At 50.3% G+C, this 19,808-nt stretch overlaps 1 protein-coding gene across 2 annotated transcripts; it reads right to left on the bottom strand.

Moving 5' to 3' along the window:
- Positions 1-4,416: 4,416 nt before the first annotated feature.
- Positions 4,417-14,231, bottom strand: Has3 (hyaluronan synthase 3). Of its 2 annotated transcripts, none has more exons than XM_041650964.1 (4): positions 13,401-14,231; positions 10,018-10,656; positions 6,266-6,367; positions 4,417-5,366 (listed from the first exon to the last, which is right to left on the bottom strand). In XM_041650964.1, the coding sequence occupies exons 1-4, from the start codon at positions 13,677-13,679 to the stop codon at positions 4,443-4,445; spliced, it is 1,944 nt and encodes a 647-aa protein (XP_041506898.1). In that variant the 5' UTR covers positions 13,680-14,231; the 3' UTR covers positions 4,417-4,442. The 2 variants fall into 2 exon arrangements, with proteins under 2 accessions (XP_041506898.1, XP_041506899.1); XM_041650965.1 differs by having other exon boundaries at positions 13,930-14,231.
- Between the last annotated feature and the right edge of the window lie 5,577 nt (positions 14,232-19,808).

Here is a 19,808-nt window from a genome sequence, read left to right as displayed (position 1 = left end):
AAACGACGGCGTTAGAAGCAACCGCTCATGGTTGCCAGCAACAAGTTGGCAGCTGCCTTGTCACCCAGAATTGTTTGCATTTCATGGCATCAGGGCTTGGTGGTGGCCCAATAAGGCCAATTTAGCACTAACTGTGGGGTCATTGAGCTCCTTTGAGAGAAAGGTGGCTAGAACCAGTGGTGGCTGGTACAGGCACACCATCAAGCTGCCATAGCAACATCAGGAATACAAGAAGCACCAGAATGGCACCTGCAGTCAACAGAGGTGAGGGTGGGGGAGGGGGGTTGGAAGCTCAGGTCCCTAATGGTGCTGCTGCACAGCACTCTGAGCAGTAGAGAAGCCAGAAAGTGTGATGTCCCATCCAGCTCAGAAGATGCTATTACTCAGCCTTCAAACTGACTCAGCCAAGTCCAGCCAAGGTGAGGTTGAAACTCTTGAAGGCCAGTGTTAAGAGGAGCTTACAGCAGCCAAGGTTTCAATCCCATGGCCTTTAGAGAGAGCTACAAGAAAGGCACTCCTGAGCCAGAAGTTGGGGGAGTATGATCCCTGCCTTGGGGAGCACCAAAGCTTGGATGGTGAGGAGCTATAGAAGACTTGGCAGAGTAGAGGACTAAGCTGGTGGAAGAGCTAGATAAGAGATCGGCATCAGTGCTGGTGAAGGAGTTTGCTTGAGACCTGCAGGACCTCACTGAGGAGCATGCCATTAATTCCAAGGAGAGACAGATCTTTAAGGACAAAGGAGTGGTACAGGAGGAGGAAGGTGTGCTGCAGGGGAACGTGAGCCTGGCGGGTGAAAAGTTGGCCAAGAAGAACGTGGGACTGTGGAAATAGCCCTAGCACCTGCTTTGTACCAAACCCCACCATGCAAGTGGTCTTCACACAGCAAAACCTTTGCTCTTTGGTAACCAGATAAGATGGGGAATTGGAGAGGAACGGACTTGACACTTTCCATGTGAACTAGAGTGATAAACCAATGGTCTCATGAGTGAGAATTGGCAGAACTGGGTCAGCCTGCAACTGTAACTTTAAGTTCAGCAGGGCCTCAGCTTCTCAGTATTTCACACTCAAGGAGATGGTGACCTTTAAGATGACAAAGGGAAGAAAGTCCTCAGAGTGGTAGTGCTAGAGGATGACATAGAGCCTCTTAAGCATTAGACTCAAAAAAAGGGACTTAGGTTCCATACTGCTAAACAAAGGTCAGCACCAATTACCCAGAGTGGAGAGGTGGTCCTGGATAAAGAGGAGCCAGTATCTTGAGCCTGCATCCTCACTAGATGATGCTGGAGTAAAGAACATCAGCAAGGAGGACGACGGGAGTGGAGCTCTGCTATCAGAGTCCCAGAGGTGCAGAAGGAGAAGGCAGAGTTAAAGCTGCAAAAGCGGTTGCGGGTGGGTGGGAGAGGGACATTGGTTGCGGCACCTGCAATGACAACAGCATCAAGAAAGATGGTAGCAGAAGGGTCATCCTGAGAAAGGGGTCCTGGGAGACTTCTGCTGCACTCTATGAGGATTTCCCACCTATGATTTGTCTGGCAACCTGGAGGAACAGGAGCAGCTCCTGGATTTGAGTTCAAGGAGGGTCATATCCTTAGAATGCTTTCTAAATAAGTCAGGGAAAACTTGAGCTGGAGCATGGCCAGCCTGCATAAGCAGTAGCGAGTTCTCAACAACCTCCTCCATTCCTGGACAAGGAGCTTCTTGTGAAAAGGCTAGTCACAGCCCCATTGCTATATAGCGCAGTCCAGAGTATGGCCCCAGCATGTTGTCACTCCTAGCCATGCACAGCACTGGGAACAAGATCAATCACCATTAAGTACAGCCAGTAAAAGGACTGCATGGCTCATCTAAGACTTCAAGGAGAAGGATGGCTGTAAGTCTGATGTTAAGGTTGTGAACTTAGATGGCCTAGGCTAGAAACTCAAAGGAGGTTTTCCAGAAGCCATTCCACTGCTTAGGTAGGAAGGGGTTGGGCAAGGTAGACAGAGCAGTGAGCAAAGAGGCTTACCTGAAGATGAGCTCCCGCTGCACACCTCTGCAGAGTGACTTTGCTTAAGAGGCAAGAGGCCCATGCATTGTGCTCAATGGCTGTGATAAGAACATTACCACCAAAGCTCCCTCCCTTCTGATTCCCTCCCACCCTTAATGTTAAATAAAGTTCCCTCCTTGTTTAAAAAAAGCAGGTAAAAATAAATATGTTTACAAATTGTAGAAGTAATACAAAAGAGGCTGAAATTTCCAATGAGGAAAACTCAAAATGAGTCTCATTGTATAAAGGCTCTTCCCTTGCAAGAAACAGGGATACAGCTGTAGACCCAGTTTAGTTTTGCTGCTGAAAAACTTACAAAATAAATTAGAAAATCCAGTCGAGGTCAAATGTTGTAAGCTCACTACTGTACCTGCATCTTTAATCTGAGGAACGTCGACCACAGTGCAAGGCAGAGGAGTGATGGTAGGACAATCAGTGTTCATCCGGAGTCCACTGTCCTGTGCTAGCCTTCAAGTAAAAGCTGAAGAAAAACACGCCTTGTGGTTGACTGACCGGATTGCCTCCATTGCAGAAAAGCCCAGAGCAACGGCCTTTAACAAATGGCTGCCGCTTCCCAGCCGCCATTGGTTGGGCTTGACATCAGTCAGCAATTTTATTGGAAACTTGAGGTCTGTGTGCTGTGGCAACTGTTAGCTACATCTGGAAAACCCTTGCGTTCATGAGAGGAAGGGAAATGCCAGGGTTTGCTCATCTGTGGTTCCGAGTGCACTTCATTCCTTTGTAGGAAGCACCTGTGTACACCACTTTCCACCTTAGTGTTGGTTCTGAGGGGTTAGCTGGCCCCTCTGAGAACAAATGTTTGGAACAAGTATAAGCACCCCTAAAGTCAAAGGCTTAGTCACGCTCCCAGGTTTTAGATCCAAAAGCCGAGTCTGCTCTTGATTTCAAAACGATAAAAAAAGCTTCTCATCACTCCCAAAAAGAAGCAGGAAAATCAAGCAGCTCAGCGTGGTGAGAGGTCTGAAGATTGTTGGACCAGTTCCAGCTCCTAGTTTGGTTTCCGGACTGAAGAGCAAACGGAGTATCCATTACCTGGCCATAGGATTCCTTAGAGAAGCCACTGAGGAGAATGGATTGTCTTAAAGTTGACCAACTTGGATTTGAGGGTTCATTTGGGCAACACCAGAAAGCTTTCCACTGGGGATGATTGTCGAGAACGGTTATCTAAAAGTCACACATGCCAACCAGTTGCCACGTTACTGACCAGTTCCGAGATGAAAAACTGTGTGATCAGCAATGGTATTCTTTCCATGCATGTAGGGGGCAGCCTTGTAAGTCTTGTGAGAGTTTGTTCTCTGCCACGTGAAGAAGCTTCCCCATGAAAATGAAGAGGTAACTGCTGCCCCACTAGAAAATCACAACCAAGAACAACTATGTGCCTTTGAAGGGAATGAAATATCAAGTAGGATGTCTGGCCTCAGATCAGAGCTGAATTTGAGAGGAATTCAGGTATGAATGAGCCAAAATAGTAACTAAGACTTCTCTGAACACATTGGGTTTTGAGCTTCCTGGTGAATTTGATCTCAGTACAATGTCTTGACAATTTTGAAACCCTTGTAAAGTCTGAGCAGTTTCCAATTGGAGCACATTCAGTCCAAGGCTTCTGTGGTTTTTTAGCACCCCGACAATCTGTCCATCCTGTCAAATTATTTTTGTAAGAGTTGGGAGCTCAGGTAGCCCAACCTGGCCTTGTACCTCTGATCTCTTACATCTACCTTACAAGTGCTGGGATTGTACCCATGACCAAACTTTCCTTTATAATATGCACAAACACCACCAAACGCAGTACTTAACCCCTGGGGGCTTGGTTTATCCCTGGGATGTTTTGATGTGGAGTGGAGTATATTACATAAAGCACCATTTCTTAGACCCTGTTTTCTGATCAAAGATCAGGCTTCCCAGCCTTGTTATCTCAGGCACAATTCGTAATGCATTGATGGCTAATTAGAGGTTGGGGAAGGGGATACTAGCTGGCCAGACTTGATGGGAACTTCTCTTATCCCTCATGTTCAAATAGGGTAGGAGGACATTTTCCTAAAGTCTGTCATTGCTTGCTTCTGTACTAGAAGTTGTCACAGGATGGAAGTTAGCACTTGGTTTAGCCCATTTCTGGACTCTGTAGTTAACAGAAGGAAGTAATCACTGCCTGTGCAAAGGCAAGCAGACCTAGCCTGAGAACAGACAAGTCCATCTGCCCTGCACCTGAACAATCAGTGCTGGGCTTCGAGAGCAGAAGCTCCGCAGGCCACACCACAGTCACAGTTCTTCACATTTCAGGTTTGTCCTTTCGGCCATGAAACTAGAACACAACACTCCCTGTGCCCCCCCACCCTGTCTTTTCCCTCCCCTCCCCTCCCTTACCCATTGCACTTGTCCCGCTTTACTTAGGGTTAGATCACACCTCAGCGAAAGCCAGGCTGTACTGCTCTGGCTTTTTCCCACACCTCCGGGCAATAATGGCCAGGTACAGCATGAGGAGGGCCACCCAGTAGCAGCCGTACAGGATGGCCCCGGAGACCAGGAAAGCTAGCTCAGTCTCACTGAACAGGTCCTGACAATAAGCTGTGTATGCTAGGCCACCTAAAAGAACAGCTACCCAGATGGACACAGGGATTAGGCCAATGAAGTTCACGACAATGGTTTTTCGGCCAGAAGTGCCCCAGCCAGACTTGTTGATGGTAGCAATGGCAAAGATCTTGGCTGGCAGGAGGCTGGACATGTAGAGAAGGGAGTAGAGAGACATGAAGATCATCTCTGCATTGCCTCGAAGGAAGCAGGCATAGGTAGCCTTGATAATGCCCACCAGCTGCACCGTCAGCAGGAAGAGGAGAATGTTCCAGATGCGACCACGGTAGAAAAGTTGTATGACTGTGGCAATGAGGAAGAATGGGAAGAAGCCTGTGACCACTGATTCGTAGGTCATCCAGAGGTGGTGCTTATGGAACCACAGAGAATTATAGAGCCATTCCCGGAAGTAAGACTTGCTCCAGCGGGTCTGCTGGTTGAGCCATCTGAGGTACTTAGTGGGGGTCTCTGTGAGGCACTTAGAGCGTGCTGTATACTTAGTCCGGTAACCAAGACTCAGGACTCGGTTGGTAAGGTGCCGATCATCCCCAAAGCTGCACTTGCTGCCTAGGAACTTCTGGTGGTACCAGTCCTCCAGGAACTGCTGGAGGAGGCTGTTTCGGTACATACCCAAGGGCCCACTGATACACTGCACACAGCCAAAGTAGGACTGGCAGGCCCGCTCCACATTGAAGGCCATCCAGTACCTCACACTGCTCAGGAAGGAGATCCATGAATCATACTTGTTGAGGATCTGTAAGGGGACAGAGATGCTGTGTTCATCTGAGGCCTTTCCACCCTGAGTTCTACAGCCTACTGCTCACAATCCTGGATGTTAGCTGTGAACTTACTAGAACTGAGGAATCTGAAACTCGGAGTGGTCATATAGAGCCTCACTCTCCAGCTCCAGCCACCTTTACACCTGCACTGACTCCCAGTTAAGATGCCCCAGGAGTCAGTGCCTGGTCTTAGAGAGGCTTTGGTGGTTGGAAAGCCCTTAAGGTGACATGACATTGCCTGCAGTGTCCTCTGGCAGAAGACCTGGCTCCGTGTGCTTAACATATTCCCTACAGCTCTTTAGCCTGCATTCCCTAGAACATGGGCTTTTCAAGGAACTAACTTGGGAGCTATCTGCTACACTATCAGTCCAAAAGGAAGTTATTTCTGAGACCTGTAGTATCCAGATCCTATGTCCTTCCAAATACATGAGCTTTCAAAAAAATTTTTTTTATTTTCTGTGTGAATGTTTCCTACATGTATGTCTGTTCACCAATGGCATGTGTGCCTGTGGAGGCCAGAAGAGGGCATCAGATCCCCTAGAACTGCAGTTAGGACGTTCTGAGCCATCAAGTAGATGCTGGTGATCGAACCTGGGCCCTTTGCAAGAGCAGCAGTGATCTTAATAGACGAACCATCTCTCCAGCCCCCTTCTTCAAATTTTCTAATGCTCCCCTCCCCTTACTCATGTTCAATAAGAGCAGGAAATGAGTTGGGCAGTCGGTGCAGTGAGCCCTTAAAGACCACAAAAACTATCAGGAAAACTGCTCCCCAGATGCTAGTAAGTCCAGAGATTCATTTCCCAGGCATATCCCACTGGGCTTGTAAACCGGAAAGGCCAGCCCCAACCCCCAGGCACTCTTGGTTACTTCTTACTTGGACATCTCCTCCAACACCCCCTACTTGAGGATCTTCTTCCAAGACTCGGAGCATCTCAATGGTGCAGGCTGGATCCAGCACGGTGTCAGAGTCACACACCTGCAGGGAAGTGCGTGGTCAGCGCTCTTGGCCTGTATAAGTACCCTCCCGCCTTGGGGGGGGGGGGCTGCTCCTGCCTGAGGAGCCTGACCTCTTTCCCATTCACTTCCAGCAAGTTTCCCTATGCTAGGTAGAAAGGGGGAGGGGAAAGCAAAGGGAAGTAAGAAAATGAACAGCTAACAGTTCAGGTACCACGAGGGGAAGGAGAACGTCCTGGATGATGATGTCAGGCTACTGCTGAGATGCTCTCATCGGTAGTTTGCCTACAGTGTTCTCCTGCTGAACCTACAGCCCTGGGTAAGAATGAGCCTATCTGCCCAAAAGCCCCTCCATGAGACGAAGCTGCTGCTGCCCAAACCTTCTGTGCTTGGCATCTTGGCCAAGTCTTTATGACAGGCCAACAGCTCCTCTTATCTGACCTACTCCGAATAAACCCGGAAGCTGGCAGCAGTTGCCATCAGTCACACCTGCATCATATCGCTGTTAGTTGCACCTGAGCTCTGGGAACATGTATCACGGCGGCTGACTTCCTGCCTGCCTTCTTTCCTTCCTTTCATTTTGAGACAGTCTCTTTTTGTAGCCATGGCCGTGCTGAAGCGCTATGTAGACCAGAAAGGCCTTGAACGCAAAGATCTGCCCGCTTCTGCCTCCCAATTGCTGGGACTAAGTTGTGAGCCACCATGACCAGCCTTTTTTGTATGCTTTTTGAAGTTGCTGAGATGGTCCTGGCATTCCACTGGGCAGAGAAATTGGGTTTACTTACTAACCACTGACTGGGCTCAATGGTCACTGTTCTCCAAGCAGATAAACTCAAATCCCTTAGAAGCTTTTACTAAAACTGCTGGCATAAGGCCCTTAATTAAATTTCCAGAACCAAGAAGAAATGAGGCTGCCTCTGACACCCCAGCCTTCCTCATTCTCTTCATGTTAGAAGACAAGGTGGCACAAACAAGCAGCAGAACGCTAAAGGGGGAGTGTATAGCCATCAGCACCAATTCTGCTTTCTCTGTCCTCCCACCAGACTTCCTTCCATACTGGAGCTGGGGAAGGTGCCATCTAGACTCCCAGAGCCGCCGCCTCAATTTAACGGTCAAGTGCTCAATGCTGCTGGTCTTGACTCAGTGAATTTCTCTCTCTCTCTCCTTCCTTCTTTTCTTCCTTCCTTCTTTCCTTCCTTCCTTCCTTCCTTCCTTTTTCCCTTTCTTTTTTTTTTGGTTTTTCAAGACAGGGTTTCTCTGTAGCTTTGGTGCCTGTCCCGGAACTAGCTCTTTTTTTTTTTTTTTCGGAACTAGCTCTTGTAGACCAGGCTGGCCTTGAACTCACAGAGATCCTCTGCCTCCCTCTGGTTCCCCAGTGTTGGGATTAAAGACATGTGCCACCACCACCTGGCTTCAGTAACCATTTCTAACCCATTCTCCGTGCTGTTTTGTTTCATCCACTCCAAGAAGGTCCTAACTATGCAGTTAGGGAAGGAAGAGTAACATCTGCCTGGGTCTCCCCTGGCTGGGCAAGGTTTGTTTTTTCCCCACAGAGGAGCAGACACATCTTTAGCAGGGCTGTTGGAAGGGTGGCTGAAGCCCAGCAGACGTGCACTGGCTGTAACCAGGGCTGCCTTAGGTTGTGGCTCAGGACCATGAAGAGTAGAGCAAGGCTAAGTGGGAGACTGAAGGTCCACCAGAACACAGGTGATGAAGACAGGCAAAGCAGGTTTGGTCGGTTCCTATGCTTCAGAGAATGGCTAATAAAGTTATTGTTGCCTGAGCAGTTATCAAGACAAAGGGCTTTTTCCTGTGCTTCTGGGTTCTAAGAAAAGTTTAACAAAGACCCCAAGTTCCCAGATAAACTGCAGAATCAACAGCCTTCTAGACACATCCCTGCTTACATACTTGGGTCCATGGATTTAGGAAAAGACAAACAAGTCAACTATTATACAAGGATAACATTAAAAGGGGGGTGGGTGAGTGGGGCTAGAGAGTTGGCTCAGCAGTTAAGAGCATTGGCTGCTCTTCCAGAGGACCCAGGTTCGATTCCCACTACTATAGCTGCCTATAGCTACAGTCCTAGGGAATCAAATTCCCTCTTCTGGCTTCCATGAACACCAACCACACATGGTGCACAGACATAATATGCAGGCAAAATATCCGTACATATGACATAAAAACAATCTTTAAAACAAAGTAGAGCTGGGCAGTGGTGGTTGTGCTCCTTTAATCCCAGCAGAGGCAGGCGGATCTCTGTGAGTTCAAGTCTAGCCTGGTCTACAAAGCAAGTTCCAGAACAGCCACGCATACAAAGAAACCCTGTCTTGGGGAGAAACACACACACAAGCTAACTTTATACTATCGAACACTTCGTAGTATTCAGGGACTGAACATGATGCCAATGAGATGGCCTCGGGACACCGTGGCTTCTAAACAGCCACTATTCTCTCCGTGTTTGTAAACAGATGGCAGAACCCTTGGCAAGTGTAGAAGTCACAAGAGGCTGTGAGAAATTCTGGAGCAGAACCTGGGCAACTGAGTTGTCTGTTTCTAGTTGGTTCTGAAATGTGTACTTTTAATATTTTTTGCTTTCTCTAGTGTGTATTTGAAATTTTAAGCTATGCAAACCTTGCCAGTCTAATAGAATTCTGGTGCCAGCGACCACTTGATCAGGATCTGGGCAGGGTCTGTTTGAGTTCCAGCCCTGCCAACACTGGATAAAGGAAGTTGGTCATTCATATGCCTGCGTCCCTCCAGCTGTCAGACATGAATTCAACACTAGGAAGAATAGGACTTTGTGGCCCTAACGCAAACAAAGCTGAGTGGTGTTTAGCAGAATCCTTTTATTCATTATACTTTTCTTTAAGATTTATTTTTATGTCATGTGATGGCGCACACCTTTAATCCCAGAACTCAGGAGGGAGAGGCGGGCGGATCTCTGTGAGTTCAAAGCCAGCCTTGTCTACAGAGCTTGTCCCAAAAACCAAAAAGAAAAAAAAATTATTATTATGTGTTTGAGTGTTTTGTCTACATGTAAGTCTGCATCATGTGCATGCATTACCTACAAAGGCCATAAGAGGGTGTCAGATACTCTGGAACTAAAGTGAGAGAGGGTTCTGGGAACGGAAGGTGGGTCCACCAGAACAGCCAGCCAGAGCTCTTAACTGCTAAGCTATCTCTCTAGTTCCCTCTTCAAACTTCCTTATGGTATTTGGTCACCCTATTGCCTGGAGTGAGCCAAGGGCTAAAAGCAGGCCGTGGATAGACTGCCGGGCTCACATGGTCTGCTGTTTGACCTAAGCAAGTTATCCTCTAAACTTCTCTTCGCCTCTCTCTGAACCCAGAAAGAGCAGCACTGAACTGCAGAGCTATTATAAAGGTTAAAAGAATGGATATATTTGAAGCAGCCCCAATAGTGCTTGTTATGAAGTCAGTGCTGTGCACCCTTTTGCTGCTGTTATTATGGGGACTCCAGTTCAAAAGTCTGCCCAGTTACCAACAGAACCACAGCCCAGGTTTGGACAACCCAGGGTTTCCTCAGAACTGTTATGCCTTGTTTATGGGCAAGGAGGGGTGGCAGGCAGCAGCACCAAGACCTACAGCAGATTTAAGTTGTTCGAGGAGAGAGTATGTGCCAGTATGCACACACTTCTAGGGAGGCAGCCTTACCTGGATGTAGTCCACTGAGTTGCCAAGGGCCTTGAAGGCTGTGTACATGACTTCACGCTTTCCTCCCCACTTCTGCATGATACATGAGAAGGTGCTGGCCCACACCACGGCTCGCACGCGCTCCATGCCTTCCTGTAGGCTGGCCTCTGTTTCTCCTTCACCCGCCTCATGGAAATTGCTACGCCATACAAAGAAGCCAGCTTGCTCAGTGCCACCCAGAACCTCGTGGAAGATGTCCAACATGTAGGCATCTTCCTGGCGATTGCCATCCACTACCATTACCACCTTGAGGTTTGGAAAGGCGATGCGCTGAGCTGAACGCAGGCACTTGCGCAAGTACTCAGGGTCCTCTTGGTAGGCAGCAATGCAGAGTGCCACCGAACGTCGCCTCTGAGAACAATGTAGCTTCAGTGGGCGCTCTGCCCTGCGCATGCGACGGTGCTCCAGGAAGGCAAACAGGCTCTGGATGAGCAAATGTAGACCCAGGATGGCACCGTAGAGGCCAAAGGACAGGTAGTGCTTTTCTGTGTGGATAAACTGGTAGCCTGTCACGTAGGCTGCCAGGATGCCCCCTAGCACCACCAGGGCAAACAGACTGGTGCCCACCACACGCAGGGCCGTAGTCAGCTGAACCGGCATCTGGGAAGAGAAGAGATAGTGGGGTCAGGCAGGGGCAGGGCAACAGTCTCAGAGGAGCATCCTCAGAGATAGGCCCAGAACAAGAAACGACCCACTAATAAAAACCATTGACACTTCATTGAACTTGACCAAGACCACATGGAAACTCAGAAGCTAGACTGCTGGGGTTCAAGTCCCAGTTCTGCCATTTCTGTCTGCCCAGCCCACTCCCTCTTTAGCTGTGTGACTGTAAAATGTGTCCTACTCCTAACCTCACAGCATGATCCAGGAGCAAACAGATGACAGGTAAGGGAATTAGAGTAGCGTTGACCGTAGATAAACCAAAAGCTAGTTAGTCCCTGGGATGTGGGAGAGCTTCAGCAGGGACCCTGGGCACAAAGGAGACAGGCATCATGGGAGAAGAGGTGTCACCCATGGCCTATAGCCGTCACCTCTAATGGACGAGTGCAGTCTAGGGGGAACTGTTCCTCTGTAACAGCAAAAACCCACGGAGAAAGCAGAGGCAGGAACATGAAGGGGTGTGAGGTAGATAGACACAAATAATTTCCCTTTTCCACCACTAGTCCCTAAGAACCGCCTGGTGTTTGCTTTCACTTTTTCCTTTCCTTGAGAGGCAGGAGAGAAGGCCAGAGGGGAAACTGACGGGGGGTGGGGGGTGTCAGAGTTGGGTATGGACAGCCCTCCTGCAAATCCAGCAAGGAGAACCAGAGGGAAGCGCTGCAAGCACTGCAGAGATGGCTGCTGGGGACTCTCACCTACTTGGTCCTAGTGCCCTGATAGGCTCCCCTGCCCAGCCAGTCGGGCAAACAATGCAGGTTTCCGTTGGTAACTAAGTTGGGGTTCCTAGCACCTGCCCGGCTGGGAACAGCTATGCATTAAGGAAAGGAGCCCAGGACTTGGCAGCAGAGACCAAGGGTTGGACAAACTCCACTGCCTCCTGGCTACCTGACCTTGCCCAAAGATTTAGTGTCCCTGTTCCCGGGAGTGGTGCTAATGATTCCTTGCTTCTCGGATCTAGGTGATTTCCCAGAAAATTAGCTCTCCAGGGAGAGGGTATGAAGCAGAGGGGTAAGGAGAGTTTGCCCTCCCCTCCTGTCGCTGCTACCTGTCCCATCCGGAGAATCCGTTTCCACCCTTGTCTCAGACAATGACCTCTCACTTCCAAGCCTGCTTCAACTCTGATCTCCCTGAAACTGGGCCCCATCCCAACAGGAACAGACTTTGCTGCCAAGGACACCCCTCACATAGGATGGGTGAGGAACAGGCAGTCACTGCTTCAGTCTACACAAGCATTCTTCCAGCCGTGTAGATCTGAAAGGGCGCTAGGCAGCTTGGCCTCTCCGGGAAGCCTGGTCTCTGCACCAGCCCCAGGAGCCACTGCGTGATTCCTCTGTAGGACCCCCGGCTCTCCCTGCACACACCCAGCCTACGTCCCCTGCCGGTCCCTCTCTGGTTGATGCATGGGGGGGCAAGGGGGGGGGCGCTGCGGGCCCTACGGCTTGCCTTGTTCTGGGAAGGGACAGGAGGTGCCCTGGCTAGCCCAGCAACCTGCGCCCTGGCGCCCCGCCTCGGTGCAGTTCCGGAGGCTATCCGGTCAGGTCCAAGGCAGCTAGCGAAGCTCTCGCCACGCTCCTCACCCGGCTTGAGCTTCGCCCGGCTGGCTAAAGACACACGGCCACACCCACGTGCCGATTTCCACGACCCAGAGAAGGAACGGAAAATCCAAGAAATAATAGCTAAATCAGGCCCTACTCATCTTCCCAGGGCCCCAGGTACCTTGGCGAAAGAGTGCCTGCAAACAAAGGCGACATCCCGGCTGTTGCCAGTCCCTCCATCCGCGGGCCGGACCCCTCCCCCTCAGGAATTAAGAGGCACTACCTTTGTACCCACATCCCCACAGAAGACCGAAGAAGGTTCTGCAGCCAGATACCCTATGTGCAATCAGGTTCTGACGCGGGCTCTGGTTGAGGTCCCCTGCCTAGACAGGGGGCTGTATTTCCCTAAGCCGGTAGACGAGAGTGTGATCTTATATCCTGGGCCGCTTCCCCCAACCCCTCAAAAAGAGATCCAGGAAAGCCCGGCCCAGGCTAGCTACTGCGCACTTGGGTTCAAGGGCAGGAGGCTAGAGCGCTTTACAAGATCGATGTGCCGTGTGACAACGGAAGGAAAGAAATAAAACCTCCAGGCAAGGACGCACACCTCCCTACCCAGCCGGGAAACTTTGAGGGTCTGCAAGGTTCGCAGCGCCTCTTTATCTGACAGGTGCGCCCTGCAGTCGGGCCCACGCGCACCGGTATGGAAACTTGCACTGGCGGTTGCGGCTCCTCCGCCCGCGCCTAGGCGCCCTCGGACCCCTCTGAGCCGGCAAGAAGTGGGAGCTCATCTCAAAGACACGTGCTGTGGGGACCAGATCGCTGGAAATCTTGGTGTCCCCGCAGATGCGAAGCCCCTGCGGGCATGAGTGGGGGGAGGGGCACTCTAGCCTTGCGCCCCGCACCACAGTCCCCCCGCCTCCCAATTCATTCACAAAACACGAGCCGCAAGGGAGGAAGGGAGAGAGGTTGCAGGAGCCCAGGATGTTGGAAGAAAGGGAGTAGAGATCGGTGGGGAACCGGCTGCATGAACCGCGCCGGGAAGCCTAAAACGGCCGCAGCCCTGACCACCCAGAGCCCTGGGGTCCCCAGGGCGCGGCAAGAGGCGCCGGAGGGGCAGTCCCGTATGGCCCGCCCCTTGGATGCGCTCACCGTGCCGCTGGCTGCCCGCGCTCCGGTACTCAGCAGGGCCGCGGCGGCTCCATGCCCCTCCTCCGGCTCCCGCCGCCGCCGTGCGCTGCCTCCACGGTGCTGCCGCGCGCTCCGACTGATGATCGCCGGCCCAGCCGAGCCGCCTTTAAGTATTGCGCGCGACCGCCCTCCTCCTCCCCGGGCCGGGAAAGTTGACAAGAGTGGCAGGGCTCCCGGAGCCCGCGAGCGCACCCGATTCCCGGTCACCGGCTGCTGCTCTCCAGACTCGGGGTCCGTCATGGACGCAGCCCCTCCGGCTGCAGAGTTGCAGCCTCTGCGCCCCCTGGAAAACTAGGGACCCCCAGTGCAGCCTAAGGCTCTGCTACTCTGCACAGACCTCTGGGCCAGTAGCCTTGGAAAGGCAGCCATTGTCCCCAGCCTAGAACCTGAAGCTTCGTTAACTTTCCAGACGACCCATAGGGACCTCCAAAATCGTTCCAGTCCATCCCCGCCCCCACACCCGTTTCCCAAAGTCTGAAAACCTACTCACCCTGCAAGCCGGCCAGCCCAGAGTATCTTCCCCCGACTTCTGCACGCCAAGGGGCGGTAAGCTATGTGAGGGGATTCCCTAAAACCAATGTTCTTCTGGAACCTTCCCGGTGGCAAGAGAGAGGAACAGAAGAGAAAAATTGTCAAGTAGAAAGAGGCTGGTCAAAGAAGGTGTTAGCAGTCGTGATAAGCTGAGCTTTGAATTCCGCAGCGGGGCGCTGATATTAAGGCTGTTTGCAAAAGCTGCAGATTGGTCTAGCAGGAACATAGAAGATTCCGGTCTTAAAGCCCAGACAGGTCTTCCTCCCCACTTTCACAGCTTTATTTCCGACATCCCGACCTCTTAAGTTTCCACCTGACAGCCTCGCTCGTACTTTCCAGGTCCCTGAGCTGGGTGAGGTGAGGTGGAGAGGGGGTTCAGGAGAGGAGGGTGCTGTTAGCAGAGGTTTAGAGCCAGCTGGAGACCTTGAGCTTTTACATCCTGGAAAATCTTGAAGAGAAATTATAATTAAAGACTAGTTTTAAAAATGAATTTACCGGCTGGGCAGTGGTGGCGCACGCCTCTAATCCCAACACTCATGAGGCAGAGGCAAGCGGACCTCTGTGAGTTTGAGGTCAGCCTGGTCTACAGAGTGAGTTCCAGGACAGCCAAGGCAAGAAAGCCTGTCTTGACTCCCCCAAAATTGTGTCCTCCAAGCTTCAGCGATAACTTCACCGGTTGAAAGAATTTTATAGGAACATGAGCTGCAGTTTGAAGTTTTCCTCTCAGATTTATCCACAGTCCCTCTGTCGTTTAGCCACAGCCACCCTGCAAAATCAAATACCCTGCTTCAGGAGACACCACTGTATGATCACTGTATGGGCTAAAGGGCTTCCTACATAGCCAAGGATAACCTTGAACTTCTTACTCCCCTTCCTTTCACTGAGAAGGGACAGGTGAGGTCCACCATTCCCAGTTTATTCTATGATGGGGAATGATCCCTGAGCTTTGTGCATGCATGGTAAGCACTGAGTTCTAGCCCCAGCTCCAAAGAGTGTGCCAAGACAGGGTTTCTCTGTGTAACAGCCCTGGCGTCCTGGAACTCACTCTGTAGACCAGGCTGGCCTGGAATTCACTGAGATCCTCCTTCCTCTGCCTCCCCAGTGCCAGAATTGAAGGCGTGTGCCATCACTGCCCAGCTAAGAGCATGCTCATAAAGGCTGTTGAGATGGCCCAGTAAGGGAAGACACTTTGGGCCAAACTTGAGTTCCTTGTCTGGGACTCACATGTTGGAAAGAGATAAGCAGCTACTACAAGTCCTCCGACCTCCACACAAGTGATATACACCTCCACAGTAAATCTATAAAATACAGAAATAATACTGAATATTGAAGCCACTCTCGCATTTGTATTGGGCTAGAGACCTACAGATCATCTGAGGGGCCCCAGCTAGAGCCATCAGCAAATACCCAGCTAAAGACACAGTCACTTGGTAAAGAACTGGTGCACAGGAGTCTGTTGGCTTGTGCTGCCTCTGGTTGTGACAGTAAACCTCACCGTCTCCGTTCTAGAAATGAGGCAGAGAGCTGTTCCAGGATTTGCGGAGTCCTTGAGAAAGTACATAGTAAGCCCCCATCAACCTCAGCCTGAGTGACTTCATGGCCACCCTGCTAGAACATTCGGCGACAGGCAGCACTCCAGTTAGTGTTTAGATAAACAAGCAATGTCTTGTCTTGATGCCATTACAGAGCCTAGGAGCCCAGGGCCACCCGTTCTACATCAAGAGGCAGCAGAGTCTGGAAGGGCCAGGGTCTTAGGGATCTCTTTGCTCTTCCCTCCCCCCTCTCAGAGTTGCAATATGCAACATTTTAGATCAAGGAAAACAAGCAGGGAGTGGGCAGAACCAAAAAGTGGGTGCAGCGGCCTCATGGAGAACAGATGTTCCACACAGAGGTGCGTTCCCTTGTGGCGGGAGGGGCTAGTGTAGTCAGGTCCTGAGCTGCTTGAAGGAGCCAGAAATCTAGATTTCTGGGATTTCACATACAGGTCCAAGCTGCTGATGCATGCACCTGCAGTCCCAGCTGCTTGAGGCTGGGGCAGAAGGATCACTTGACCCTGTTGAGTTCAAGACTATCCTGAGCCAGGTATAGTGGCACACCTTTAATCTCAGCATTCAGGAGGCAGAGGCAGGGAGAGCTTTGTGAATTTGAGGTCAGTCTGGTCTACACAGAGTTCCAGGATAGCTGGGGCTAGAGAGACCTTGTCTCAAAAATAAAAGACTACCCTGAGAGATATAGATACCCAATCTCCCATCTCCAAAAAATTCAGACAATCTAAAATAGCTCTCAGATAGTAGCAGTATGTTCTGTTTCCTCCACGAGGGCTTTCTTCAAGGCCGTGTAGGTCACAATACTACTTAGTACATAATTCAAAGTGGGACTGTCTTGAGTACAGAAAGGCGGCTACTACCTAACAAAGCTGTCCTTTCGCAGCTCACCTCTCTTGTGGACACCCTGCCTGGCTACTGCGTTTGTTTTCAACAAGCGCCCTCAGCTCTGCTGGTGGCCAGTTCTTTTCCTGTATCCTTGAAGGTCAGGGTTAGGTCATACCAGACTGACAGACAACCTGGGGATTCTGTTTTGTTTTTCCTCTGCCCTTAAATTAGTCCCTAAAAGGCTTTGTGTAGCCATCTTTCCTTCCTGTCTTTTTTTTCTAAACGAATGTGGAAAAATTCAGAAGGCAGTTGTCACCTATCGTCTCTCGGCTCCTAAGTTTATGCTCACGAAGAGAATACAATTACTCCAGACTGTCCATGTGCTTGTTAAATGGATACACAGATCACAGAGTTGCTGCTCGAACAATCGTTCCTCCGTTATCTGTGACTGTTTCTCCATTGTATGAATTAGGGACTGGAAAGACGGCTCAATGTTTAAACTCCCATATCAGTGCTGGGAACTGGACTTGAGTCCTCTGCAAGAGTAGCAAGTATTCTTAACCACTAGGCCATCTCTCCAGCTCCTTTCTTCTTTTCCTTCGTCACATTTTTATTTATTTATTGTGGGTGTGGGTGTGCCATGGCCCATGAGGATCAGAGGACAACTTGTGGGAGTCCTTAGGGTCTGTAGCAGGTACCCTTTACCTGCTGAGCCATCTCACTCGCCCAAAAAATCTGCTTCTTCTTCTTCTTCTTCTTATTGTTATCTATTTGTTTTTTTTATGAATATATCTCATTTTCTTTCTTTTTCCCCCCTTATTTATCTATCTATTTATTTTGAGACAGGGCTTCTCTATGTAACAGTCCTGGCTGTCCTGGAACTAGTTCTTGTAGACTAGGCTGGCCTCAAACTCACAGAGATCCACCTGCCTCTGCCTCCCAAGTGCTGGAATTAAAGGCGTGCGCCACCACCACCTGGCAAAGTTACTTTTAAATGGTTAGAATTCTGCAGTTTAAATCTATGCCGAGACCAGGTGGGTAAGAAAAGTTTCGAAACCTCAGTCTGCAATGAAAGTGATGAAGTCTGGGGGTGCAGATTTGAACTTGGCGGCAGCAGAAACACTGGGTGGTTGGCAATATGGAAACCTCCCCACTGTTCTGAAGGCAAGTTGGGGGTGGGGGTGGCAGTGTCTTCCCACCCAAGGGTCTTTCCCCTTTGGGAATGTGCAAGTTCCACCCACACACGCACCCGGTTCACTGTGACACCAGGTGGACACACACACACACACACACACTTCCCCAGACCTTAACAGAACAGAACCACGTGGCAGCCAGCCTCTCAGATCATTGGTTCATGTCACCCGAACTCCAAGTACAGGTGTCTTGTTGGTTTTGCTGTATCGGGTAATTTTTGTTTGTGTTTTGTTTTTGCTTTCCAAGACAGGAATTCTCTATATAATAGATATGGCTGTCCTGGAACTTATTCTGTAACCAGGCTGGCCTCAAACCCACAGAGGTCTACCTGCCTCTGCCTTCCAAAGGCTGGGATTAAAGGCGTGTGTGGGCCATTGTTGTCCAGGGATTGAATCCAGGGCCCCACACATGCAGGGCGAGGGTTCTTCCACCGAACTGTCTCAGCTCATCAATCATTACTCTTAAAGGTGCTGGCGCATCTCTGCTGTCTGTCTTCTTGCTTTAGAGAGTATTTATCACTGTTGCAGGGGAGGTCCAAAATGGAACCATCTGAAAGTATTCAGAGAAGAGCTGTGGACAGTGGCAATCCCTATGGCTGTGTGGGGATGGACTCCTCAGAATTCAGGCCTCCTGTGAGCATGCACCAATGCAGTGGTTCTCACTCCTGTCTGCTGTAAATTAGATTTTTAAAGCCTGTGGGGCTTTTTAAAAAAAAACACTAATGGCTGGAACCCATCCCAAATCAATTTTTTCAGTCACTGGGGTAGGCCCCAGGCTTGAATATTTTATATTTCCCAGGCGACTTTATTATGCATCCAGGGTTGAGTGAACATCCCAAGGGTTCTCCTTAGCTGAGATTTGCAAGGACATTTCTTACATCAAGAAGCAAGAGTGAGCCAAGCACTCTGGTGGTGTGCTCTAGAGCTTCGAACCATGCAGATCCCTCGTCCTCGATACCACTTGCCCCAACACTGGCACGTTTTTACTTAACTGACCTAAACAAACAAACAAACAAACAAACAAAAACAAACTAACAATGAGGGACTAGAGCAGTGGTTCTCAACCTGTGGGTAGTGACCACCTTGGGGTCACATATTAGATAACCTACATATCAGAGATTTACATTATGATTCATAACAGTAGCAAAAAATACAGTTATGAAGTAGCAATGAAATAAGCGTACGGTTGGAGGGGTCATCACAGCATGAGGAACTGTATTAAAGGGTCGCAGCATCAGGAAGGTTGAGAACCACTGGGCTAGAGAGGTGGCTCAGTGGTTGAGAGCACTGGCTGCTCTTCCACAGCACCCACAGCTGTCTGTAACCCCAGCTCCGGGGGACTGCATAAGGCCGGTCTCCAGGCCTCCCTGTGCCCAGGCCTCTCCAATGCACCTACAATGGGAAGCCAAGCACCTTTCGTTGGTGTGGTGATGCTTCCTTTTCTCTTCCTGGAAGCTAGGAAAGCAGCCAGTTCTTTCAGGGAGCGACCGCGGCAGCCTCCGGGAATTTTCATGAACTACATCTTAGGGCATCTGTATATAAGGGAGTTCTCATCCAGAGGATGGTGAAGTCACCCTCAGAGGCGCACAAAGGACAGTCCACTGGTGTTCATGGCCACGAGGAAATGGACACTTGCTTGATTCTGACACCTTTGAACATGACTTTTCGGTGGGGTGGGGACTCATTTCACCCCAGGTCTATCAGTATCTGCACTAACTTTCTCCTCCTTAAGTATAAACAACCTATTTTTCAAGCTCACCCCCTCCCCCCATTCTGCTACAGCCTCAGGCAGCCTATGCTGGTCTTGAACTCCTTCTGTGGCTGCAGATGACCTTGAATTCCTGGTCCTCCTGCTTCTACCTCTCAGGAGCTGGGCTTTGAGGCCTGGACTACCACGGCTGGCTCGGCTCGCCTTCCTTTTAGATTCATATTGTGGCTGCGGGTTCTGAAGTTTTGAGAGTGGTGTGTGGTCCGATGAGGGCTGTGTATTGTGTACGTGGGGGAAGTTCTTGCTGGAGGCTCTGAAGAGCAGGCGGCTTTGTTCTCCAGCACCAGGTGGCTACCTGTGCGTGAGAGGAGCAGGGCTGCACCTCACAAGAGCCCCACCCAGGCGCTGTTCTGAGCAGGTTTCAGCTCTCAAGGTACACAGTGAAGATGAAGCATTGCATCATTTAATAAACCACTTAAAGGCCTAGAGTTTTTTTCTAGGTCCCAGGACCCAGTAGAGAGAAGCTGCCATGGCTCCCCAACCGCTCTGCAGATGGCCTCCTGAA

The sequence above is a fragment of the Microtus oregoni genome, unplaced genomic scaffold (genome assembly GCF_018167655.1).
Source record: "Microtus oregoni isolate MIOR12 unplaced genomic scaffold, Mior012 000004F_ref0000308, whole genome shotgun sequence".
In the NCBI taxonomy this organism is placed as follows: domain Eukaryota; kingdom Metazoa; phylum Chordata; class Mammalia; order Rodentia; family Cricetidae; genus Microtus; species Microtus oregoni.
Note: the sequence above shows the minus strand (reverse complement) of the source record. Positions and strands in the feature narration are given on the sequence as shown.

Bases quoted from the DNA above. Each gene is read 5' to 3' on its own strand.
- Has3 (XM_041650964.1), bottom strand. From the start codon at position 13,679: ATGACGGACCCCGAGTCTGGAGAGCAGCAGCCGGTGACCGGGAATCGG. The intron at 10,657-13,400 runs GTGAGCGCATCC...TTCTCTTCCCAG, and splicing joins CGCGGGCAGCCAGCGGCACG to ATGCCGGTTCAGCTGACTAC. The intron at 6,368-10,017 runs GTAAGGCTGCCT...ACTTCCCTGCAG, and splicing joins ACTCAGTGGACTACATCCAG to GTGTGTGACTCTGACACCGT.